The 27,158-nt window shown below is 45.5% G+C and overlaps 1 protein-coding gene across 1 annotated transcript in view; it reads right to left on the reverse strand.

Annotated features, from left to right (window-relative positions):
- Positions 1–12,114: 12,114 nt before the first annotated feature.
- Positions 12,115–27,158, reverse strand: part of LAMA1 (laminin subunit alpha 1) — a 91,065-nt gene continuing 76,021 nt past the window's right edge. The window contains exons 50-59 of the mRNA XM_075993670.1: positions 25,826–25,977; positions 24,953–25,138; positions 23,471–23,606; positions 22,241–22,353; positions 18,399–18,588; positions 17,762–17,920; positions 17,063–17,216; positions 15,900–16,033; positions 13,122–13,344; positions 12,115–12,515 (exon numbers count right to left, since the gene is read on the reverse strand). Coding sequence (XP_075849785.1) covers positions 12,355–12,515; positions 13,122–13,344; positions 15,900–16,033; positions 17,063–17,216; positions 17,762–17,920; positions 18,399–18,588; positions 22,241–22,353; positions 23,471–23,606; positions 24,953–25,138; positions 25,826–25,977 — 1,608 coding nt within the window. The 3' untranslated portion in view covers positions 12,115–12,354. The remainder of the gene's footprint in view (positions 12,516–13,121; positions 13,345–15,899; positions 16,034–17,062; positions 17,217–17,761; positions 17,921–18,398; positions 18,589–22,240; positions 22,354–23,470; positions 23,607–24,952; positions 25,139–25,825; positions 25,978–27,158) is intronic.

Raw genomic sequence — 27,158 nt, forward strand, 5'->3', positions numbered from 1 at the left:
AAAAAAGTAAAATGTTGATTGACATGCTGAACTGCTATGTGGTAAAAGCACGCCCCCCCCAAACCTAGCAACGCCTAGAAATGGGGCACACATATTGCTGCGCAGTGAGAGTTTCTTAGCAAGTTAGCCTTGGTTGTAGTCCTATGGGCCATCTTGATGTTCCTCAACCAGGAATCGGTGTTGATCTTGCCATGCTGTGGAGACTAACACTCAAGTCCTGTGCCCATTGGCCAACTCTTCTGCTCATCTGACCTCCGTTCCTCTCGGGCCAACCAGCCAGGATGTCTCCCTTCAGATGCTATCACCATCCTCTCAAACCCGACACATTCAACACTTACCTCACAGTTTCCCTGTGAGGTAAGTCCCAAGCATCTCTCCTGTTCTTGGGACCACCACTCTCACTGTCCCAAGTTCCCCACTGAACCTCACGGTCTTTTACCACCTAAAGTAACCTATGACCACAGCCTCTCCTGCTCCCGTACAGTCCTCTGGTCCTCACCACTGCCCTGGTCACCAGCCACCCCTTAATTAGTCTTGCTCAACCAGCTGACTGAGGCTGCACTCTCGCCATTCTGTGATGTCGCATGCACCACTGCATCACAACACTGCCCTGACAGAGAATCCTGATGCATCCAGGCATTGTGTCTGGTCTTCACTCCACCTGCTTCTTTGCTAGGCTCTCCGATCAGGCTCTGTCCACTCTGTCCTCTCTCCCCTCAACCCTGTTACTCCCAACACTGTCCCTGCTTGGAGCTGGGCGGTCTGGACCCACGTGTCTTGCTCCCACAGCCCCAGTCTATGTGCAGCCATGCCTCGGAAGGCACCTTGTGAAAGGGGCTGCCTCACACAAATGCTGCTGCACATTCTGCAAAGCCTCGTTACAGCGGCCTCTTTAAGCCTTCCCAAACCTACTTCATGGCACCACAGTTTAGCCCTTGATTTATGTTCTAAGGTAAAAATACAGATGCCTCCTGGCCCCAGCAATTCTAATACAGCATTTTATTTATTTCACCCCATTATCTGGTTCAGACATTAAATTAGTGCTTAATTCATAAGCGTGTGTTGATATATGGATGCTCCATATTCACTCATGTGTGTATCATTCTCATTACAATGCACCAGTTTAGAGATGGTTGTATAGAAAGACAATATAGGAAAATCAATAATAAATTATATAAGTCGGATTTTAAACTCCAGGTCAAAAACATAGCAGCCTTTGTTTTAATTGTTTATAGTGCCTTTTCTATATTTATCATAAAATATAACATATACAGAAAAGGTTATTGTCACATAAATGCACTGTTAAATAAATAATTTTAAGGTTAACCCTCATATAACCACTATTCCAAGTGCATTAAAGATTTTTAACCACGAGTTTACAGACACTTGCATGAGCTTCAGGCAATTTGTGAAACCTCTATAATTATATGAAAAATTAGAGGCTTTATGCATCTTTCTGGGGAAAAGAGTTTAGAATGTTTCTCGAAACCTTGAAAGAACTCCTCTTAAATTTTAAATACTCATTAGAGCAACAGGATAAAGACTTCTGTGACTTAGTATCTGTGCAGTCTGTTTTTCTCTCTGAATATATTATTTTCCAACTTTATTGAGGTATAATTGAGAAATTAAAATTGTATAAATTTAAGATATATAACATGAGGTTTTTGACATACGTATACATTGTGAAAGGATTACCACATTCAAGTTAATTAACATATCTATCTCCTCACATAGTTATTTTTGTGTGTGTGTAATGAGAACATTTAGGATCTACTGTCTGCAAATTGCAAGTCTACAATATGGTGTTATTAACTGTAGTCACCAAGCTCTACGTTAGATCTTCACCATGGCATCCTTTGTTTTCAAGGCCTTTGTCACATAATATTATAAAACAGTATTGGACCCTCGAAAGTATTTTTTCTTAGTGCAAATACTTGATTCGAGGGGTTTAAAACTGGTAGTGGGCAGTCATAGCAGATCTGGCTTTCTTTCTTTGTTCTGTTACTTTTCACTTTGAAGTTTGTGTGATTGCCAACCCACCATCACCCTTTCTTCATCTGGTATGAGTTTTAGAACCACCAGCCTCCTTGTAATATCAGGATACAATGAGAATATCAGCCCAAATAACAACTTCACAGAAAATGGAAGAAATACTGGAAAGATGGACAAAGAGCTAGTTAAAAATTTACCACATGCCACACAGCAAAGGCAGCAATCAACAGAGAGAAAGGCAATGTATGGAATGGGAGAAAATATTTGAAATATATATCTGATAAGGATCTAACATACAAAATATAGAAGGAACTCCTGCAACTCAGTAACAATAAAAACAACCCAATTAGAAAATGGACAAAAGATTTAAATAGACATCACAGTGACATTTATTTTAAGAACCACAAAATAAAGCAACCCATGTGCCCATCAAGGTATGATTGGATAAACAAAATGTGGCCTATACATCTAATGGAATATTATTCAGCCTTAAAAAGGAGGGAAATTCTGACCCACACTATGGCATGGATGAAACGAAGACATCACGTTAAATGAAGTAAACAGATCACAAAAGGATGATTCCACTTGTATCCAGAGTGGTCAAATTCATACTGACAGAGAGTAGAACTACGGTTGCCAGGGGTTGGGGGGAGAGAGAACAAGAAGTTAGTGTTTAATGACTACAGAGTTCCAGTTTTACAAAATGTAAAGAGCTCTGGAGCTGGATGTAGTGATGGTTGCACAGAATTATGAATGTATTAAATGGAACTGTACACTAAAAAACAGTAAATTTTGTGTTATTTATATTTTGCCACAATTAAAGAGAATAGTGCTAGACTAATAGGCAGACTAAACAAGGATTTGGGGCAAAATATGTTTTGCCAAAAATTTACCAAAAATATGTTTTGGAAAAAGATCTGATATTCAGTAAAAGCATCATAGGAAAAATATGATCTTCAATGGACTTTGTTGCATGTTCTTTAAGAGGTAGGTTTGTTTTAATTTTGAATCATTTGACATGAGGGAAGGGGTATCATAATTTTTTATGCCCTTGGGTCCTCTAAAATTGCCCAATTTAGCAAATATTAATAAAAAACACAGGATGCCATGCAATATTTAGGAATACTTATAATGAAAACATGACCACAGTGTTTATCTGAAATCCAGATCTAACTGAAGGCCTGTGTTTTACCTAGCAACCTGTCTGAGGGCCTGAATCCCACCTTGCTGTGAGGGTTAGCAACCAGCTGGGGCCCTCACAGCCAGAGCCAGGGCTGCTGTCTGACCTGCAGCCTGTGCCTTTCACCATCACAGGGAGAAATCTAAACTCAGGCTGCTCTACTCTGGGAGGGAAGTGGGTTTTCCCTTGAGTGGATCCTTTAGGAGAGACCTTGTGAACAGCTGTGACCCTGACAGCTCTGGGTGTGGGGCTGGGGAGCTCCAAGTCCAAGGCCGCCCTACAGCCTGGGGCTCTGTGCTGGTTTCAGTCCCGCCTCACCCAACATGGTGGGCCAGGATCCAGAACGTCGGAGCCCTCACCTCTTGCACAGCTGGTTCCACATAAACATGGACAGAAAGGCACCTGAGGCTTAGCAAGAAGTCCCTTGTCCACATGAATTGCAAGTGCGCATTCTGAACCCAGTTGCTCAGGTGAGCGCCTGCAGTCATTTCCGGGGTCGCAGTCCTCACGGTGCCCGCAGCTACGGAACAAGCTGCACTTCCACGACAGGTGGCTCTTTGTCTAGGAAATATTTCATGCAGATATCTAGTTGGGAAGGAATTGCACATTTCAAATACATCTGACTAGACGTGCAGATCGCCACAAGGGTTCAGAAACATAAGCAAGGCATGGAAGAGGGACAGGGACCCGGAGCACAGTTGCCTTCCTTGTTTGTCACGTCAAAATCTCTCACAGACATGGGCGTTGGGAAAGCAGGCCGTGGCTAAGCCCTCTTGTGGAGTAAGCGCTTGAAAAATGGAATCATATTTCTGATGCATATGGGACAACCGCCACTGTGACCCCAGCCATGGCCACAGAGCAGAACTAAAATGCTTGCAGAGCAGACCAAATGTGACTTCAGAAATCTGGGTTTACTGATGCTTAGTCCATTAAAAGAATATACCTATGTGGTTTTTACATTTTCCTCCTTTTCAAATTGCACACATTCTCCCAGAAAAGGTAGCTGATTAAGGCAAATTATTTCAAGCCAGGCACAGTGGCTCACACCTGTAATACTAACACTATGGGAGGCTGAGGAGGGAAGATTGCTTGAGGTCAGGAGTTCAAGATCAGCCTGAACAAGAGTGAGACACTCGTCAGTACTACAAATAGAAAAAATAGCTGGGCACGGTGCTGCACACCTGTAGTCCAGCCACTCGGGAGGCTGAGGCAGGAGGATCACTTGAACCCAGGAGTTTGAGGTTGCTGTGAGCTATGATGACACCACTGCACTCTAGCAATTGCAACAGAGCAAGACTCTGTCTCAAAAATGAACAAATAAGAAAAAACCCCTAAGTATTATAGCACTAGATCTCAGGAACTGCTTCCACTACCAATCTCCGATTATAAAAAAAGAAAAGGGGGGGACTATTTCATTTAAAAGGGCGAAAATAAAATTGACAATAGGAGATTAATCAAGATGGTGGATGAGAAATATAGCCAGACAGAGTGTCTCTGCAAAAAAGACAGATTATAGGAGAAATCAGAAGAAAGAAGCAAACAGACCAGCATACATCAGAGGAGGGTCAGAAGGAGGGTACCTGAGACCACGGGAGACTCCACGGGAGGAGGTTGCAGAGGAGAACTGGAAGCAGAGACCTCCCGAGCAGCCTGGAGACCAGTGGCAAGGGTAGGTGGAGTGGTTAACATTCCCCTCCCTTGTATCTCGGACTGCTGGTGGGCTCCCCAGTGGGCGGAGAGACCTGTGGACACCAGCCCAGAGACGGCCACCGCCAGTGAGCAGTAACCCTGTAGCGGACGCGGCACCAGGCTCCCAACTCCCTTGGCGCACCTCCCTGTGCACAGACCCAAGCTGCATGGCAGGCGCCATATTGCCTCCTCTTCCCTTCCCCCATCCCTATCCACGGCTGCCGAGAGAGACAATATAGCCACCAGCCGGAGGCACCCCTAGGGAATGGGACCTTCCCTTTTGGGGCCCTACAGCAGACTGAGGGGTACTCAGACTGTGAGCTCCCTACCCGCCAACCCTCCCAGGTGCTGCTGGCACAGTGTTCCCAGGAGAACGGGGCAGACCCTGAGGCTGAGAGACATAGACCCAGCTTGGGCTCCCCGTGGGTGAATTGGGACTGGCACTCCTCTCCCTGGTGGGGATACAGTTTGAACTCTGGGGCCCAGACCTGTGGACCAGATCCCTTGCACCCAGGTCTCAGCATTGCCCTGGGCACAGAAGGGATATACGTGAACAGCCAACTGAGGTGTGTGTGCCTTCAGGGGCAGATCAGGGTCCTTGAGGGCAACCCTCCTCCCACAGGGGGGCTGTGTACCCAGCCCACATGGCGATGCTGCACAGGGAACCTCCTGTCCAGCATCACAGCCAGGAGAGGCCTAGTGGCGTGAGGTCTGGCCTGCTGGCAGAGGCCCAGGAGAAGCCGCGGAGATGGGGAGGGTGGAAAGAAGTGAGGCCTAACCCAGACTGAGGGTCTCAGACAGCCCCACCCCCACAAGCAGACTCTCTGACTGAGCAGGGCCATTCCAACCCCGCACTGACAGCTTTTCCCAGAAGCAGAGAACAGAACATTAACGGCATTTGTGGTGCCTGAGGGCAGGCTTACCCAACCCAGCTCCGCCCAGACTCACTCCTAGACCAGCCCTCACTGAGGGGGAGAAAGGGACACATCTGGAAGTCCCAGGGCCCCACCGACCAACACAGGCACTAGAGTGCCCCTCTAGAGGAACAAGAGCTGGTCACAGGACACAAAAACAACAGCATAGCCGGTTCATCCAAGCAAGCATCACCTACTGACAGGGAGGACATTCTGCACACCCTTTTCACGGAACCTACTGACTCATCATACAGGTGTGGTTGAATCTCACCCACAAATACCACCTACCGGCTAAGAGACTAAACAAGGCGTATCAATACCCAAATGAAAACATAAAGGAAAGAAGTAACAACTGATCCAGATGGGAAGAAATCAGTGAAGGAACTCTGGAAATATGAAGAACCAAATGGAAACCACACCCCCAAAGAGGAGCACCAGCCTCTTAGAAATGGACACCAACCAAAATCAGGCAACCCTAATGACAGAAGAGGAATTTCAAATGTGGATGATAAGAAAATTCAACGAACTGCAAGAACAACTCAATAACCAACACAAAGAAACCACAAAAAGCCTCCAGGACCTGGAACAAAAATTCACTAAATAAATCGATACAAAGAAGAAAAGTTTAACCGAACTCCTAGAAATGAAGAATCAATTCAGGGAACTACAAAACACAGTGGAAAGCCTCTAGAACAGGGTAGATCAAACAGAAGAAAGAATCTCAGAGATTGAAGATAACACCTTCCAATTAAATAAATCAGTAACAGAGAGAGAGAGCAGAGAAAAAAGAGAAAAGAGCAAAGCCTATAGGAGATGTGGGATTACATGAAGAAACCTAATGTGAGGGTCACAGGGTTACCAGAATGGGAAAAAGAAAACACTCAGGAGTTGGACAAGCTATTTCAAGATATAATAGAGGAAAATTTCCCAGGCCTTGCTAAAAATCTTGATATACAAGTTCAAGAAGCTCAGAGGACCCCTGGGAGATTCAATGCAAACAGGAAGACGTCACGACATGCAGTCATCAGACTGACCAAAATATAAACTAAACAGGCCCTTCTAAGAGCTGTACGACGAAAGAAGCAAGTAACATACAAAGGAAAGCCAATCCAAATAACACCAGACTTCTCTACTGAGACTTTACAAGCAAGGAGAGACTGAGGCCCCATTCTCACTCTTCTGAAAGAAAACAATGCTGAGACTAGAATCTTATTCCCTGCAATACTAAGTTTTGTAAAAGAACGGGAGATCAAGATATTCTCAGATAAGCAAAGACTGAGGGAATTTACCAAATTAAGCTCAGCCCTTCAAGAAGTACTCAAAACAATGTTACCCACAGATCAGCACAATAAACACTCACGAATATAAATCTACTCAAAGCTAAAGATCAAAGCCTATATACTACAATGGCTCAAGAGAGAAAACAAAGCAGCAAAGTTCAACCCAACATAATGAACAGAAATCTGCCCCACCTATCAGTTATCTCAATATATGTGAATGGCTTGAACTACCCACACAAGAGACATAGGCTGGCTGAATGGATGAAAACAACACAAGCCAAATATCTGCTGCCTTTAGGAAACAAATCAACCTGCAAGGATGCAGTTAGCCTAAAGGTAAAGGGGTGGAGAACAATATTTCAACCAAACGGAAGCCAAAAAACGCTGGTGTGGTGGTGCCGATTACAGATAACTTAGTTTTTAAATCAACAAAAGTAACAAAAGACAAAGAAGGTCACTATATAATGGTGATGGGTACAGTTCAACAAGAAGACATAAGAATTTTAAATATATATGCACCCAACCTGGGTGCACCCAGATTCATAAAGCAAACTCTACTTGATCTAAACAAATGGATAAACAATACCACCATAATAGTTGGAGACTTTAACACCCCTACTGACAGCAAAGGACAGATCCTCCAAACAGAAAATCAATAAAGAAATAATGGACTTAAACAGAACTCTAGAACAAATGGGCCTGATTGACATTTACAGGACATTCTACCCCAAAACGACTGAATATATGTTCTTCTCATCAGCTCATGGGTCATTCTCTAAGATTGACCATATCCTAGGACACAAAGCATGTCTCAAACAATTTAAAAAAATAGAAATTATACCATGTATCTTTTCAGACCACAATGGAATAAATGTAGAAATCAATCCTAACAGGAGTTCTCATTTCTACACAAAGTCATGGAAACTAAACAACCTTCTGCTGAATGATCACTTCATAAATGAGGAAATCAAGATGGAAATCAAAAGATTCTTTGCACTAAATGGCAAATGACACAAGTTACCAAAACCTGTGAGACACAGATAAAGCAGTCCTGAGAGGAAAGTTTATTTCCATAAATGCCTATATCCAAAAGTCGAAAAGATCACAAATCGACAACCTAATGAATCATCTCAAAGAGCTGGAAAAAGAAGAACAGACCAACCCCAAATCCAGCAGAAGTGAAATCCTGAAGATCAAATCAGAACTAAATGAAATTGATAATAGGGAAACTATACTGAAGATTAATAAAACAAAAAGTTGGTTCTTTGAAAAAATAAACAAAATTGACACACACCATTGGCTAGACTAATGAAAAGCAGAAAAGAAAAATCTCTAATAAGCTCCATCAGGAACAATAAAGGAGAAATCACAACTGATGCCACAGAGATAAAAGATATAATTTATGAATACTACAAAAACCTCTATGCACACAAACTGGAAAATGTGGAGGAAATGGACAATTTCTTAGAAACACACAGCCTCCCTAGGCTCAACCAGGAAGAAATAGAATTCCTGAACAGACCAATATCAAGTACTGAAATTGAAAAAACAATAAAAAACCTTCCTAAAAAGAAAAGTCCTGGACCAGATGGTTTCATACCCGACTTTACCACACCTACAAAGAAGAACTGGTGCCTATCCTTCAGAAATTATTGCACAACATGGAGAAGGATGGAAACCTCCCCAACACATTTTATGAAGCAAATATAACCCTGATACCAAAACCAGGAAATGATGCAACAAAAAAGAAAACTACAATCCAATATCCCTTATAAATATAAATGCAAAAATTCTCAAAAAAAATCCTAGCCAATCAAATCCAGGTGGTTTCAAGAAAATAATCCATCACAACCAAGTGGGCTTCATCCCAGAGATGCAGGGATGGTTCAACATACGCAAATCTATAAATGTAATTCACCATATAAACAGATGCAAAAACAAAGACCATATGATCCTCTCAATAGACACAGAGAAAGCATTTGACAAAATTCAACACCCTTTTATGATAAGAACACTCAACAAAATAGGCATAGATGGGGCTTACCAAAAAATTATACAAGCCATATATGACAAACTCACAGCCGATATCATACTGAATGGGGAAAAATTGAAAGCATTCCCACTTAGAACTGGAACAAGACAAGGTTTCCCACTATATCCACTTCTATTCAACATAGTGCTGGAAGTCCTCGCTATGGCAATCAGACAAGAGAGCAGAATTAAGGGCGTCTGAATGGGAGCAAAGGAGATCAAACTCTCACTCTTTGCTGATGACATGATATTATACCTAGAAAACCCCAAGGATTCAACCAAGAGCCTCCTTCAATTGATAAATAAATTTGGTAAAGTGTCAGGATACAAAATCAATACACTGAAATCAGAGGCATTCATATACGCCAACAACAGTACAAGTGAGAACCAAATCAAAGTCTCAATTCCCTTCAAAATAGCAACAAACAAAATAAAGTACCTTGGAATATATTTAACTAAGGAGGTAAAAGATCTCCATAGGGAGAACTATGAAACACTGAAGAAGGAAATAGCAGAGGACGTAAACAGATGGAAGAATATATCATGCTCATGGGTTGGCAGAATCAACATTGTTAAAATGTCTATACTACCTAAAGTGACCTACAGAGTCAATGCAATCCCTATCATAATACCATCATCATTTTTCACAGATACAGAAAAAATAATTTTACGCTTTGTATGGAACCAGAGAAGACCCTATATAGCAAAATCAATCCCTAAAAACAAAATAGGAGGTATCAATTTACCAGACTTCAAACTACACTACAAGGCTATAGTCATTAAAACAGCTTGGGACAGGCACAAGAACACGAACATTGACCAGTGGAATAGAACAGAGAACCCAGATATAAAACCATCCTCATATAGCCAACTAATCTTTAACAAAGCAGACAAAAACATACACTGGGGAAAAGAATCCTTATTCAATAAATGGTGCTGGGAAAACTGGATAGCCACAGGTAGAAGACTGAAACAAGACCCACACCTTTCACCTCTCACAAAAATCAAGTCACACTGGGTAACAGACTTGAACCTTAGGTGTGAAACTATTAGAATTCTAGAGGAAAATGTGGGAAATACTCTTCTAGACATTGGCCTAGGCAAAGAATTTATGAAGAAGACCCCGAAGGCAATCACAACAGCAACAAAAATAAACAAACGGCACCTGATCAAATTAAAAAGCTTCTGCATAGCCAAAGAAACTGTCAAGAGAGTGAACAGACAACCCACAGAATGGGAGAAATTTTTTGCAAGCTACACATCTGATAAAGGGCTGATAACTAGAATCTATTTAGAACTCAGGAAAATCAGCAAGAAAAAAAGCAAACAACCCTATCAAAAAATGGGCAGAGGACATGAACAGAAACTTAGAAGACAGAATAATGGCCAACAATCATGAAAAAATGTTCAACATCTCTAATCATCAGGGAAATGCAAATCAAAACCACAATGAGATATCACTTAACTCCAATGAGAATGGCCTTTATGAAAAAGTCCCAAAACAATAAATGCTGGCGTGGTTGCGGAGAGAGAGGAACACTCCTACACTGCTGGTGGGACTGCAAACTAGTTCAACCTCTGTGGAAAGCAATATGGAGATACCTCAAAGCGATATAAGTAGATCTACCATTTGATCCAGCAATTCCACTACTGGGCATCTACCCAAAAGATAAAAAGTCACTTTATGAAAAAGACACCTGCACTCGAATGTTTCTAGCAGCACAATTCACAATTGCAAAGTTGTGGAAACAACCCAAGTGTCCATCAATTCATGAGTGGATTAATAAAATGTGGTATATATATACCATGGAGTACTACTCAACTTTAAGAAACAATGGTGATATAGCACCTCTTGTATATTCCTGGATAGAGCTGGAACCCATTCTACTAAGTGAAGTATCTGAACTATGGAAAAACAAGCACCACATGTACTCACCAGCAAATTGGTATTAACGGATCAATACCTAAGCGGACATATAGGAGTAACATTTATCGGGTGTCGGGAGGGTGGGAGGGGGAAGGAGGGGATGGGCATATACAACCACAACGAGTAAGAGGTGCAACGTTTGGGGGATGGACACTCTTGAAGCTCTTACTCAACGGGGGCGGGGGCATGGGCAATATATGTAACGTTAACACTTGTACCCCCATAATATGCTAAAAAAAAAAAAGGAAACAAAAAAAGATAGAAACAAAAAAAGATTCTAAATGGAAGAACTTCCTAATAGTTATGCCTTACTAGGAAATCTCCCACTCTGTGTAAGAAATGAACTCATGATTCAGGCTACATGGCAAAAAGAAAGAGTGTGGGTGACTTCAGTGCCTGGGAACACTAGTGCTTTTAAGAGATTGCATAGATGATCTCCAACCCACCTTCCTGAGACATTTAAATGATTACCAATAGTTGTATTTAATACCTGCCATCCAAATCTATTAAATACATAATTAAGTCAAAAACTTTTCATATGAATGGAATTATATAGTATATAGTCTCTGGGGACCTACTTCTTTTACTAAGCATAATACTTTTGATACTTATATTGTAGCATGTATCAGTAGGTCCTTCTTTCTTCTGTTTAGTAGTACTCCATTGAATCAACATTTCACAATTATAATTATCAATAAAGATGCTATAAATTTTCAAGTAAAAAAAAATTGACAATAAAGGAAAAGCTAACTAGTGATGGCATCTCTTTTGTGTTTCTGGCAAAATGCGCTGTTAGGCCAGATCCTGACAGAACGAGGACGAGTCCAGACGAGGCTCCGTCTCCTGTGGCCGTCCCCTTTGCTTCCTACGACCTGCGGGAGCCTCTCTAACGGCTCACAGCGCTCACAGTCGGTGCCACCTTCTGGAATGTAACCAATGACATCACTTGTGTGTTGTAGAAACTGAGGTTCTTAAAGTTTTCCTAAAGAAATGAAAGCCTTCATTCTCTGCTCTAATTTATTATAATCTGTCGTGATACTTTTATTTTTTAAAAGCTCAAAATGAAAAAAAACTGTCAAGTAATCAATAGAACAATCTTTACAAAGATTTATTAAAAAACTTTAAAAAAGAGAGCCAATGAATTCAATTTACGTTTTAGACTATTTAATGGAGGTATTTGTTGTACATGTGGTTTTAGCTCAACAAACACAACGTATCTCTCTAAGAACACTTAACCTGAGTTGGAAATGAATTCTGAACCGAAAGAAGAGATTTTAGTTCACAAACATAATTCTCCTCAAGATATTAGCAACAGTTGCAACTGGGGATTGTGCCTGAAGTTCAGGACTCCGTCCCGGGACACGAATGAGGGAAGACTCCGTGTCGCTCAAAGGCGCTGCTGAGGTCGTAGGGCTGCGCGTGCGGGCCCCTGGCCAGCGCCAGCCTCCGCAGGCAGCCCCGGAACGAGGCGCGGCTGCTCAGGCAGTTCTGCTTCACGTCAGCTGTGCAGGAAGGAAGACGAATCTTGCTTAATGTTGTTCAAATGAGATCGGTAGCACAAAAACAAAAATAATCTCAGGTGGGTTCTCTATCAAAATTAGAAGAATATTTCCCACACGTGTGGCTTTGGTGACTAGCAGGAGTCATCAAAAACTTTTAATATGTGATATTTTTAAGGCATAGTTGTGACTTCAAAAGTCACACAACAAGTCAGTTGATTTGTAACAATTCCTTGGAACATCGGAAATGATAATTCTAACCTAAGATGGACAAGAGCCACACGTTTGTTCCGTAAAATGGTTGCCCAGTCCTAAAAGTGACTGACTCCCAGAGGAGTCATCCAGGACGGTTCACCTCAGCGAAGCCATCCAGCCTACCTGATATCAGACCCACGTTCGCAAAGTCTTGTCTACTGATGAACTTGTATGTGTACGTTAAGTTTCCCAAGAATTCCTAGGTATCTGAAATAGCTTTTGTAAAGGACAAAGGGTTTGCCACCCAAACCACGTATCTTTCTCAATCCCTATTCCATCTGTGCCTGAACTAAGAAGTCCCCCAGGGACAGTGCCCCTTAGACGTGGAAGAGCAGGGCAGGTGTCCGTACGTACCAGGATAGCCACCAACATAAATGGGATTGTTGGTGTCCGCCGAGGTGGACTGGGTGTGTGGGCTTTCAGCACCAACTGCATTTCCATCGACGATCAGAGTGACGCGGTGCTTGCTTTTGTTAGCTTGCAGCGTGTGCCATCTCCCGTCGCACAGCGTACCGGAAGCCCTGGGCTCGTATGTGGCTGTTATCCTCCCAGCACCATTGTTGACATGAAACAAGAGCTAAACAAAGTTAACATATCTTGATGAGTTTTCCCATATTTAAGGAACACAGTGCATTTGTATAGTGAGTGCTCTTGGAGTAGATAAAATCACAACATTCTTTTTAAAAGGAGAGCCAACTGTGAAAAACAAATTATAGTTTTGAAAAATTGCCTCTTTTTTTCTTTAAATTTTGACCCTTTTGCTTATTTTTTTTTTAATTTCAAAATATCATGGAGATATAAACATTTTGGTTACAGATAATGCCTTTGCTTTGTCCAAGCCAGAGCTACAAGCATGCCCATCCCTAAAGGAAAAATAAATAGCCTCTTAAAGGAGTCAGGTCTTCTACTCCTCCCCAAATTTCAGAAAGTGCAAATGGCCACCTCCATGAGGAAAAGCCCAGCCAGCTGGCATCCTTAAATTAGCGCATGATTGTCAGGGCACTTTAGGACATTCCAGCAGTTACTGGGCTTACTGAAGCTGCAGTTCATACTAATTGGGAACACCTCTGAGGGGATATTAATGTTTACTCACGCCCTTCTCTCGACCAGCTGCAGATGCTCTGCAGCAGAGAGTGGTGACAAAAAGCTCAGAATGTGATGGTACTTGGAGATAGGGCCTTCAAAGAGGTGGTTAAAGTGAGGTCACTAGGGTGGCTCAAATCCAATCTGACCGTGTCCTACAAAGAGGAGAGAGTAGGACACAGACAGGCACTGAGAGAAGACCCTGTGGGGACACACGGAGAATGTGGCCATCTGCAAACTCAGGAGAGAGGCCTCAGAAGAAACCACCTTGATGACACCTTGACCTTGGAGCTAGTCTCCAGAATTGTGAGAAAACTGATTTCTGTAGTTTGAGCTACCCAGTCTGTGGTGCTTTGTTCTGGCACCCTGAGCAGACTGAGAGGGAATAATTTCAAGCACACTGTTAGAAGGTTCTTATGCTTTACGTGGAGCTATTTGGTATTATTTCAAGCAGGTCTGTGACAAATTAAAGATATATATTATAAACCATTGGGCAGCCACTAAAAAAAGTTGAAAAAGAATAAAAGAGCAATAACAGTGGTAAAATATATACCAGAAAATCACATTTTTTTACAGCTATTACACTTCTGATAAGATTTATTTAGATGTCACATAAAAAATGTGCAAATAGATACAAAATTTGTAAAAATTCTTTTAAAGTATAAATTAGGGAAAAAGTTGGCTCCAAGTTCCCGTCTAGAGAGGCAGCAGGTCGTAGAGGCAGTTCTGTCTCAACATGAAGTAAGAGGAGGAGAGGCAGAAGGCAAGAGGGCTGGTGGGACCTTCTCATGGCCTCCCCAGCCCGCTCTGTTGAGTTCCTATTGTTCCCTGCGTGAGAGGGACATGAAAGGCTGAGAGGAAACAGCAGAGTAGTTATGGGAAAAAATTATACTTTCCACATGAAAAAATTTAGAGTGTGGCACCTCCATTCCAAGGAGTAACACTCCACAATAGAAAGGAAGGGACTGTTGGTACACACAGCCCCTGCAGGACTCTCTCGGAAATTAGGCTGAGTGTCAAAAGCCAATCTCAAGGGACTACCTGCTGCACGAATGCACGTACAGCACACTGGTGCGACAACAGTTAGACAGAGGGAGACCCGATGAGTGGCTGCCAGGGGTTAGGGATGCAGGGGTGGGTGTGGCCAGCAAGGGGCACCTGGGGCCTATGGTGATGGTCACACATTTGTATCAGAAACTGCATGTGATAAAACCGTGTAAAGCTGCACACGCGCGTGTGTAGTTATTATGCACGGGGGTCTGTATAACTGGTGCAGCTGAACAAGCTATGGGACTGTGAGATGTTCATGGCGTGGATTTGATGCTGTCTCCAGTTATGCACTATGTTACTGGGGACCCTGGGGGAAGGGTGCACGGAGCCCACCTCGGACCCCGTGTAACTTCATTGTTTAACTTCCTAGGAATCTGTAATTGTTTCCAAATAAAAAGTTAAAGCTGGAACCCATACTACTAAGTGAAGTATCCCAAGAATGGAAAAACAAGCACCACATATATTCACCAGCAAACTGGTATTAACTGAGTAGCACCTAAGTGGACACATAGGTACTACAGTAATAGGGTATTGGGCAGGGGGGAGGGGGGCGGAGGACAGGTATATACATACATAATGAGTGAGATGTGTACCATTTGGGGGATGGTCATGCTGGAAACTCAGACTTAGGGGGGGAAAGGCATTTATTGAAACCTTAAAATCTATACCCCCATAATATGCCAAAATAAAAAAAATTCTTAAAAAAAGAAAAGTTAAAAAAGTATTAGAAGAGAAAGGACATCAGGTTGGCAGCTTACTCTCAGATAGTTCAGGGGGAAAAAAATTCATGTGTCATAGTTGCAGTTTTGCTGTAAGTTTAATTTCAAACATATAAAAGAAGCTATTTTTCAGAAACTTTTTAGGTTTATCTGTCTTTAAATATTAATGGAAGCTTTCTTGACTCCATTAAAGTGATGACTGGAAATTTGCATCCGAGTATTCTCCTGTTTCTCAACTGCTTGACACGCGGGGAGGGGCCCAGCGGCAGGAAGCACCCACCTTGCCGTTTACGATCTCTAGCCCAATGGCGTCCACCTTGGCGCTGCTGATGCCCAGGAGGACGCCGTTCTCTGAGGAGGTACGAAACTCGAGTGTGATGTTCACATCTGACCGGACTTTGTAGCCTTCTTTGACTGAAAGACACAAGGACAGCCGAGTCAGGGGTGGTCCTGCAGGGCCCGGCTGGCAGGGGCGCGGGGCGCCTCACTCTCGCTCTTCCCCCAGACCCAGCGCCAACCCGCCAGCGAGCCCCTCCGGCCCTCTGAGCCTCGGCTCCCACGTCTGTAAGATGAAGTGGCGCTTTTAAAGATGCAGGCGATCAGCTGGCGTCAGGCAGGGCAGAGGCAGCCGGTCCTTCATCTGGGGCCTGGGGGCGCTCGGCCCCGCCCTGTGGACAGGGTGACCTGGGACAGTCCTTCCCGTGTGCTGCTGGGATTTGATTCCTGTCACCCCTTTCCCATCATCCAAGAATAGTCGACTTTATTTTCCTAGCACCTAGGAACTGGGCAAATGGTCTTTTACTGAATGTATCAGAGTCCACACTGGGTGTTTTAAAAGTAGGGGAATGAACCAAGCCCAAGGTTAAAGGAAAAATGGGAGAAGGTGGCGTTACCAGAGCCTAGAAGCTGGCAGGGGGTGTTTAAGGGGAGCCCAGGCCCCGGGACCTGCACAGCAGGGCTGCAGCCCGAGCCCGAGTCCGAGCCTAGGCAGGCGACAGGAAGCCCAGAGTGCAGGAGAGACAGTCCCTTCCCTCTCCTGCCCAGCCAAGCGTCTGTTGGAGCTTCCCTGGCACTGGCTGGTCTAGACATCCTATGCTGCTGATGTTTAATTCAAAAGCCTTTACTCACTTGGACAGCAAGCGAGCCTTACATAAATTTGAGGAAACTACAGATGAAACCAGCACCCCATGTCTGGCCTCTGTCAGGAGTCACTCCACTCCTGGTGGGACAAAGATTTCATAAGGCCATCTGGACAGCACAGATAGGAGATAGATTTTACTTTAAAATTCAAGAAAATAGGAAGAAATGAGACATTGAACTAAAAGTTGCAATCCTGCAGCTTTGTCCAGGGGGTCCTGTCTTATCATATACTCCTTGGATCCACATTGTCTCAGAGCACAGGCTAACCCAAGGGTTCCCTTCGTGATTGTTGCTGATACACACCAAGAGCTGCATATCCACTTCCGTCAAAGAAAGTTCCTTCCTGGGCCACTGCATAGCACCTGCTCACGGCAAAGGCAGACTCTGGGCTGTCCTTGTCCAGCTGTTTGCCATTCACTGTCACCTCCCCAATGCAGGCAGGGATGCTGTGGGTGATCTGAGCCAAATGACACGTGACAGAAGATGGTGGTGATTATGACGAGAAAGCTAGGACACATTTTTCCTATATGTCTTCAAATTTGTCTCAGCAAAATGCATTATAATGTTACCTTTTGGTTTTTAAAATTTAATTTCTATAATACTTCCCATGAACATCTAACTTAGAGCCACCATTTGAGTATCTTTGATAACAATGCACTGAAAGTGTTTTCTATTGTTTTAATGAAATATCATGGAAGCTAAAATGCTGAGTTTACTAACGTGCAAATACAAATTCACTGGACTTTTCTGAATCGTGCTGGGGCCAAGTGGCTGCAGGAAGGGAACTGCTCACTAATAACAGGCAGGAAAGGCTGCGTGCTCTAAGGGGAAGCCGCAGCACACAATCTACGGGCATGATCCTGAAGGTCTGCATTTTGCAGCCGAGCCCCAAGTTCAAGCAAGATAACTGAAACCTAAAGATGTGAAGAGCTGTGCTCTTCTACAAAATAAACACAACCACCACAAAGGTAAAATGAGCCCCAGAGAGAAAACACCACTTACATTTCCAATGTTCCTGGCCCGGTACTCAGAGGGAAGGCCGCCTAGGTACAGCTTCCCTTCCACATCCAGCGTGGTTCCATCTCCCACCGTGGTCACCATGGGGGATTCTTGGCCATCAACCGTCATGAAGCCTTTTCTTTTAAAATATTCTGTCTTGATCTACAGCAAGAGGAAAGCATCCGTAATTTTTAAGGAATCTCAGAAAACTTTGACAGCTGTGTGTTTGCAACATCTGCTCACGAGAGCTGTAATAACCTGAAGGAAATCCTAAAGGGCAGCTCAGATTTCCCCCTTGCTGGTGATGAGCAGTGACTGGCCTGGCAGCAGACAGGAGGAAGCTGCAGGTGGAACACACTGCAGGGCAGAAGGTGTCTCAGAGTCCGGCTGTAAGAAGCAAGTGCCACTATGTAAGGCTCGGTCCTTGCATGCCACGGGTGGGCTTTCCTTGCTCCTTGCCAAGACCAGAACGTATCTGGTGCCTTTTGTTCATGCAGCCAATGTTTACTGAGTGTCTATTCCGGGGATATTTCAGAAGCAGAAAAGACCCCTGCCTTTGAGGAGCGTGAGTTCTCTGGGGGGATACCAGACTCAGGCAAGCTAGAGATCACAGGCAATCGTTTCCCTCCCGAGCACCTACCGTGTGCCACTGGCCGTCGCTGAGCAGCGCCGGGTGAGAGACCTTTGTCCGGCCTTTGCCGAGGTCGAACATGAAGTGGAGCCGGCCGCCGTGGAGCTGGAGCGTGGCGTAGTCCACCTGGTTCTGATGGGCCACGTGGTAGACCAGGCCGCTGGAGGCCCACGTGCGCATGCTCAGCTGCACCGACAGCCTGCGGGGGAAGGCGAGCTCAGCGCTGCAAGGAAGCTTTCCCGTCTCGTTTTTAAAACAACCTCAAATGGAGAACCCAACTGCCGTCTCAGCAGTTATATGGGACATCTCAGGAGACAGCATCATTCATTCCTTCATTTATTTACTCATCTACTCATTTAATAACTGGTGTCCCTCTGTCTGCCGGAACATTTCTAGGATGAGGGTAAAGCAATGACCCAAGAGGAAGATCCCTTCTCTTAGGAAACTGATACCAGAGATGCCTCAGAGAGTGACAGCTGGGTCCCACTGAGGCTCCGTGATGCAGCCAGGTAGGCAACTCTGAAAAGACGCTATTTCAGCTGAGACCCAATGACAGAAAGCGGCGAGCCCCTACAAAGCTGAGCAGGAAAAGCCTTCATTCTGTTTTAGGGCAATACAGAGCATGCTAAAATAACTTGCTTAAGTTGACAGCCAGGAGTCCCCACCTGGGGCCACGTGGGGCTGTAACCCACAGGGTGGAGGGAGGCTGCATCCGTCCAGCCTCCCTCAGGGGGACCACGGTCCCAGGGGCACACAGGGACCGGGTGGGGGAGGGGTGGCTCCAGCCCGGCAGAGGAGAGGCTTTGGGTGTATTTGGATTTTACTTTAAGCACAGTGGGAAGTCACAGGAGGGTTTTACAAGGGGGAGTGGGTTTGACTTGATTTACACCACAGTCCCCAGGGAGGAGGTGGCTTAGATCAGGTGGAGACGGGGACACGGACGAGGTGAACTGATTCAGGAATGTTCTAGAGGAAGAAGCAACAGGACTTGCTGATGGACTGAATTTAGAGACCAAGGGAAAAAAAAACCAATAAAATATAATCTCTGGGTCTGGGCCTTGGGCAAACAGGGAGGGAAGGGAGCTGCCATCTGCAGCCAGGGCAAAGAGCCAAAGAGCAGAGGGCAGGTGGGGGGAGGCGGGAATTCGCTCTTGGCAGGCTGAGGCTGAGGGGCCTGCGCTGGTCCCCCTGGAGGTGTCGGGTTCTAAGCAGAGGCCAGGGCTAGGCAGGAGAGTGGTGTTGTACCTAGAAAATATTTTAAAGCCACCAAAATTTAGAAGGCCACCAAGGCAGGTCGTGTGGAAGGGGCCTGGCACTCTCCGCTGGGAGAGGAGTGGGCAAAGGAGACCGAGGGAGGGCGGGCAGAGAGCGTGGGGACCCAGGAGAGCAGGGGCTGTGCTGGCCGGAAGGCGGGGGCTGCCAAGAGCCTAGTGGCTGCACTCGGGGCTTGGCAGGGCAGCTGGGGCGAGGGGGAGGCTGCCTGGGTGGTTAGAGGAGGTGGTGACCCTAGGGAAAAGGCAGACAGCCACTTGAGGCCACTTCTCAAGAGAGCTGGCAGTGAAACCAAACAGGGCCATTGTGCAGGAGTGTGGAGGCAACTGCGGCATCTCCTAGGATGGTTCTGTTTGGGTTAGGAACCCTAGGCAGGGAGCAGGGCACAGTGGTTACAGCAGCACCCCTCATGCTCGGTTCTGCTTCCAGGTTTTACTTTTACAGCTTTCAGTTATCCAGTCAACTGAGGTCTGAAAATATTAAATGGAAAGTTCCAGAAATAAACAATGCATAAGTTTTAGCTTGCATGCCATTCTGAGTAGTGTGATGAAATCTTTCACCATCCTGCTCTATCCTGCCTGGGACATGAATCATCCCTGTGTCCAGCGGATCCATGCTGTCTACACCACCTGCCCAATAGTCACTGGGTAGTTTTGCCTCGGTTCTCAGATTGACAGTAGTGGCTTGTGGTGCTTGTGTTCCAATCACCCTTATTTTACTTAATAATTTCCCCAAAGCACAACAGGAGTGATGTTGGCATATTGTTATAATTGTTCTATTTTATTATTAGTTACTATTATTAGTCTCTTCCTAATTTATAAATTAAACTTTATCCTAGGTACACATGTATAGGAAAAAAGTGCATATAGGGTTCAGTACTATTGGTCTCGGGCACCCACTGGGGGTCCCAGTGTGTCCCCCATGGACATGGGGAGACTACCCTAGGGGCACAGACTGCGGAGCCACAAGGCCTGGGCTTGAACTCCCAGCCCTACCATTTACTGGCCATGTGACTTTGAGCAGATAACTTAACCTCCTTATACCTCAATTCCCTTATCTATAAAATGAAGATGATAATAATACCTTCCTCATAGGACAACTATGAGGCGTAAATTTGGTTATCTGAGTAAAATATTGAGTGCATCTCTGGCACAAAGGTTTTCTGCTTTTACAGTGACTAACGCCAACAGGCTCTGGGCTGTCTGTTCTGCTGGGGTCATGCATTAAGGAGGGAGGAACAGCGCGGATGTCCTAGGGAGGACAGGGGTGACACGGTCCAGAGGGCAAGTGACGGGGGGAACGAGGGCCCTCCATCGTGCAGCAGCAGAGACAGAGGGCTGGGAGCAGGGGCAGCGGCTGCTCTTTTTGGGAGTGGACAGATGGAGGAGTTCTGTCCCCTCAGTGAGACAAGTCACTAGCTGAGGTGTGAAGCGAGGTTGTGGGGGTGCACAGAGCTTTGAGGTAAGAGAAGCTACACGAGTAAGGAGCTATGGAAAATAAAAGCCACGAACACACTGGAGAAATGCATTAGCCTCTCCATGTGGTTTGCAGGTTTTGTCTGAGAAGGCAAAATGCTGGGTTTTACCTGGGCTTGTGGCATGGGACAGCCGGGAAGGGAAAGGGAGTTTGCAGCGGCACACCTGTGATGCTGACCTGGACCCCATCTGGGGGCCTAGAGGCCTCCATGCAGCGGCCACACTGCCAGACTGGGAAAGGACAGAGACGAGGAGGCAGAGGTCAGCTAGTAGGGTGGTTTTAAAGTAGAGACTAGGGAGTGGATGGGCACTTGCGAAGAAGCCACAGGTATGCCCATGGGAGAGGCTGGCTGAGAGGAAGCAGGCAGAGACCATAGACAGGAGCCAGAGGACTGAAAGGTTAAGTGCTAGGTGGCTGCTGAAGTCACGGAGGGCAGTGGGGGGAGCTGCAGAAGAATGACAGCGAGCCCGGGGCAGCGTGTGCAGGGAGCTGCGAGGTGAGCTGCAGGTCTGGAGGACAGAGAAGCAACGATTCCAGGAGCCTTGGACTGCAGGCCTGGAGACAGGTGGGGAGAGCTGGATTCCCAGCAGGAGGGTCCTCAGGGACAGGCAGGTGTGGGGGCCAGAGGGATATGTGGCACTAAGGACCCGGGGGCCACAATGCAAGCGTCTGGGTAGACAACAGCATCCTATCAGTGAGTGCTGAAAGTCTGGGGTTGGAAGTCCAGACGACTGACACTCCATCTGGAATCATGGGATTCCAGAACGAAGATTGATGTAGACAGATGCCCACACCCTGCCCTACACACACACACACACACACACACACACACACACACACACACACACACACACAGGTGGCAACAGCCATAAGGAGAAAGGCAGAAGCTGCAGCACCCCTGCCTAATCATGATTACAGTGTGTGATCTGCACCAACACTGTGTTCCCATCTCTGTGCCTTCTCACGGCTGCCATCTGGTTGCAAGCAGAGCCCCTGCCACCAAATACAAAGCTGCTTTTGGAAAAGACCCTGTTGCTGAAGACAACCCTTTGACTCATCCAGCAACGAGGGGCACCTCGACAGGACTTCAGAACAACACCTACTTCCTTCTGACAGCCGACTGATCGAAAGGCAACACCAAGTGGCTGCTTTGTGTGAGGCCAAACTGGTGAGCGCCAGGCACGTGCTCCGGAGCCGGGTCCACTGCACACTGCTCCTGAAAGAGACGCACGGGGACACTCAGCCGCCGCAGCCAGAGCCCCACGAACACACATCTCAGGAACAGCAACAACCACGAATGCGTGTTCGCACTCATTTCGTCTTTGGCTTAAATGAGGTACTCGCCAGCCTTGCTCTGTCTGAGAAGGCAATTGGCTTCTATCTCTCACCTAATTCCTCTCAAGCTCACTCAAATTCAGAGACACTGGAGTCCCCCCACGAATTTTCAGCAGGCCTTAGGGGCAAGGGCCTTAACTGTCTTCCCTCGGTTCCGGCCGTGACCTGAGGCCCTGGGAACGGTCCTCAGGATGCAGTGGCCAAGGATCAGCAGCGGCACAGGCCAGGGAAACTGAGCCCCCAGGTGACAGGTCTGGCAGGGCCTCAGAGTCTGATGTGTCTAAGTCCACATCGGCAGGTGCAAGGTGCGGACAAGAGGAGCCAGGAGGGAAGGGCCTAGATCCTGTGGCAGAGGGTGGGGTCCAGGTGCCATGGCATCTGCAGGCTGCCCCGACAGTGCCCAAGCCAGATGCCACCACCACAACGCTGTGAACTCACAGACTGGCCCCGCTCAGAAGGTGCTGCTTGTGGAGGATCGTGCCATCCTCTAGATGACTAGAGAGCACGCTTTTGACCAAGGAAATGGAAATCAGAAGGGGCAGAAATGAAATATAACAATGACTGCCACTAAAAACGTTTGCCCCAAACTGGCATTTCCCAAGCAAATTAAGTCTTTAAAAAAATTTTAAGCAACGGTGATATGCACAATGGTTTATACTAAGTACTAATTTTTATGTTTTCCTGCCTAAATCTAAAGTGATAATAAATCCTTGTAGAACCTCTGCCGAAAAGCTTGCCGGGTGCAGCCCAGCGCGGGATCTACAAACGCTCGCCGTGTCATCTGCCAGATGGCCGGGAGAGCCCCTCTCCACCCGTCCCTGCTCTGATTTCTCTCACAGCCCCAGGCCCAGCTGCCCAACACCTTTGTGATGAGGCCCCACTTTTGTCCCCTCTGGCCTGCTCGCTCCTTCTTTGACCGGACCCGACTGACAGCACTAAAGACACTCACCCGCACAGGTAACGCCCAGGACCCGACTGACAGCACTAAAGACACTCACCCTCACAGGTAATGCGCGGGCCTCTGGCGGGAGCTCCCCGTCCTCTCCAAGAAGAACCAGCTTAGGCCTTTCTGAGAGCAAGCAGGTGTCCAAGTCCACTTGTTCGTAGCCAACTGCGCTGGTGAAATCCAAAAGTCTAGACACAAACATAGAGTGTTTTCAAAATTAAGATATCACAAACAATACATGAACCCATGTCATGGGGTGAATGTACAATTAAAATCCATAAAAAACCATGAATATATTTCTCGTAGAGTGACCAAAGTGACACCCTTCACTGTGACTGGCATACTACCTTTTACGTTTTCTCGTTCGATGCTTCCACTTGCAATGGCAGCCAGGCCCTTCCTGAGCACCCCCAGGGGTTGGCCCTGATGCTGACACTCTGCCCGCAGCCCTGACTGCACTGCCTCGGGGACACGGTCACTCTCCCGTCTCCACCTCCCCACACTGCGGCCTCAGCTGAACACTAACTTCCTGTGTACAGGCTTCCCCTGGCTGGAGGTTGTGGGCTACCCTTGTCACACGTCCTGTGCCTGCATGGGTCCCTTTGGCACTTTGCTGGGACGTGCTGGGAACCGCTGGGAACCGCACAGAAATGGTGCTGCCCTGCCAAGCCCCCAGCCTCAGGGCTTCCAGGAGCGTGAATGACGGAGGAACAGAAAACTGGGTGAATAAATACATTATAAGTCTGTACAAACAACTAAGCCAAGGCTTTGACATCATAACTGTGTTGAAATCCAATGCTGCATTTCATTCTGCAAACCTCAGGGACACCTAAGAGGTAATTTCACAGAGAAAGACACTGTGATCAGCAAAGCGCCAAGTCCTTGCTCGAGGTCACAAGGCAAGTCGGGGGCCCAGCCAGGAGGGACCCTCCGTCTCGGGACGCTCAGCTCACATCCGGTTTCTCCCGGCAGAGCACAGCTTGGATCCCCTCAGCACGCTGACCCCGGGAAGAGGGTGAGCGAGGAGGAATGAATCGAAGGGCACGTGTGAATCCTTCTCCTCCTCACGAGCAAGCCCACACCGGGAACGGAGGCCTCCAGTTCTTAATCATACGGTGATTGTTTTCGGGGGAACTATTAATAATCTGAAGCTGCTAGTAGCCCAACTGTAAAAGGCTCCTCCAAAGCAATGAATTCAATACATCAAGAAATTTGCATTACAACATCTTTACATTCTTTGAAATGCACATCATGTCAAAAATATATTCAACCCCAGCTATTTATGGATAATCATGTGGAGCTAATGTTCAGTGATTGTTTTAGAAGTATGAAGAGCACATCTGTCAATCATTCTAACCAATAAAGTCCATTGGGGGGGACTTCCATGATAGATCAATGGGGTTCACATGTTCTTCAGGAACTTGTTGGATTTTAGGCAATCTCAAACAGCAAAATTAGACTGCAGATTAGTGCTAGCACTCACCACTCAAGGTCAGAAAATGCAAAAACATACAGAGAGCACAGTTACACTTACTCTAGGTTGAAGATCAGGTTTTTGATACAGCCGTGGAACGACCTTCTCATTTTGAGCACTGACGACCCCTCACCCTCTGGAACTCCCCCTATGTATAGGTTGGACACGTTTATTGTCCTGCTTTCTGCTAATGGGCCCAACTTCATTTCTACAGGATTCATTTCATCCAACTGGACAGTGATAATTCTAAAAGATCAAAGGAGAATATAAACACAAAGAATTAAATATAGTAGAATAATAACTCAATTTTAATACATAATTCCAGCAAGTTCTTACTGAATAACAAAAGTTCCCTGAAGATAAATTTTAATATGACATTGTATGTGAACAAAAGGTGAATCTTGAAAATTAAAACCTACAATTGGAAATTCTTTAGAAATGAATGGAATGTTATTAAATATCATTGAATTCTATTACTTTTGGGAGAGTAAGTTTTCTTTTACCTCTTTACCTATAAGGAAAATGCTTTGAAAACATTTGATCTAGAGTTCTGGAGGGAAATATACAGGAATGCTGGTATAATACTATTTACTATTGGACTATTTACTATTGATATAATACAATCTATCAACACTATTAATATAATACTCTTTGCCACAGAATTAATCCAATATAAAGACAATTTATATTGGGCTCCAGAAAAAGGCAGGGTTAAGGTTGTTCAATTGTAAAAACAGCACAAACATCTTATTACAAAGCAGATGGAATTGACTCCCAAGGAGGTATTCCAGCAAGGTCCAGCCTCTAGAATTACTTGGAACACTAAGGATCTCGGTCACTGAGCCGCACGGGATACCACCACGGGATTCCTGCTGGAAACTCTGGTGAAGGCGCCACCCCTCACTGCACAAGGCCTTGCGGTGCAGACGGTACCTCTGACTCCGAACCACGGAGATGGAGTGCGGCTGTCCGTCGCTGTAGGTGCCCGTGGGAGCGTGCAGGAGGGCTTTCCGCAGGCTGGTCCCGTCCCCGGGACTGACGTGCACCTCAACGTGGCCGTCAATCAGCAGAATGGAAAAGAAGGGCTGGGGTAGGGGGTGCATGGAGAATTTCCCAGAAAAAAACACATTACTTTATGATTTTTTAAATTTCCATCTTACAAAGATAATGTGGGAATGTTAACATAGGCAAGCAATGCCTTAAGAGTGCCACTATTTAACACCACTATTTTAAATTTTGTATTAATAAATTACTTTCTAATCTCTTCATATAATTCACATTCTGCATCATGCTATTACCACTACACACACCAAAGGTTTCCGTTTCTACATTGCCTTCATACCTATTTATTGCTATGTTATGTACCAATAAGTAGATATATTAAAATTTCTTTTTATCAACGAAATTTTAGTTTCTAACTGCTTCTTACCATCCATATGAATATTTAATTTTTGTTGCCTGTGAAATTGTTTCTAACATTTCTAAAAGTGGAATTAAAGGGTTGAAGTGTTTGAAAATGTTTAAAGCTCTTAAAATCATTTGCCACATTGAAAAGAGGCACAACAATTTATAACGCCACCGGCAGAATGGGAATATGGGTGTTGCACACACAACACCCTTGCTGGTATTGGATGGTGTCATTCTGTTAGGTAGATAGTGAGGACTCCGGTCTCCTAGGGACGAAGGTGCGTGCTGTCATTCTCCACGCCTGGGGAAGGAGGGACTGCCCTATGAATCTGACCATACCCCAGCTCTCTCTTTGCCCTTCCTTTTGCCTGCCCTGCTGCAACAGTGGGTCTGGTTGTCATCCATGGCCTATGTACCATGCTCTGTAAACCTGCATCTTGCTCTTGCCCTACAATCCTATCTTTCTCTCCTCAATAAACCTCAATTTCGTGCTTGCCTAACTTCGGTGTGTCCGGTCATTCTTCAGCTATGAGCACACCAAGAACCGACAGTCTCAGACTAAAACCTAACAATTCCTTTTTTTGCGGCTTCAGTAAACAAACTTTGATTTGCAAGAAACTCTATTTAGTGGAGAAAAGCAGTTTGGCAGTTCTTCAGAAGAACTGAAAACAGGAACTCAAAGAAATACTTACACACATATGGCCATGGCAGCATTATTCATAACAGCCTAAATGCAGAAATAACCCAACGTACATCAATGAAGTAACTGATAAACAAGCGGTGGTAGGTACATACAGTGGAATATTATTTGGCCATAAAAAGGAATGAAGAACTGATACATGCTACAATGTGGATGAAC

The sequence above is a fragment of the Microcebus murinus genome, chromosome 17, assembly GCF_040939455.1.
Source record: "Microcebus murinus isolate Inina chromosome 17, M.murinus_Inina_mat1.0, whole genome shotgun sequence".
Lineage (NCBI taxonomy): Eukaryota > Metazoa > Chordata > Mammalia > Primates > Cheirogaleidae > Microcebus > Microcebus murinus.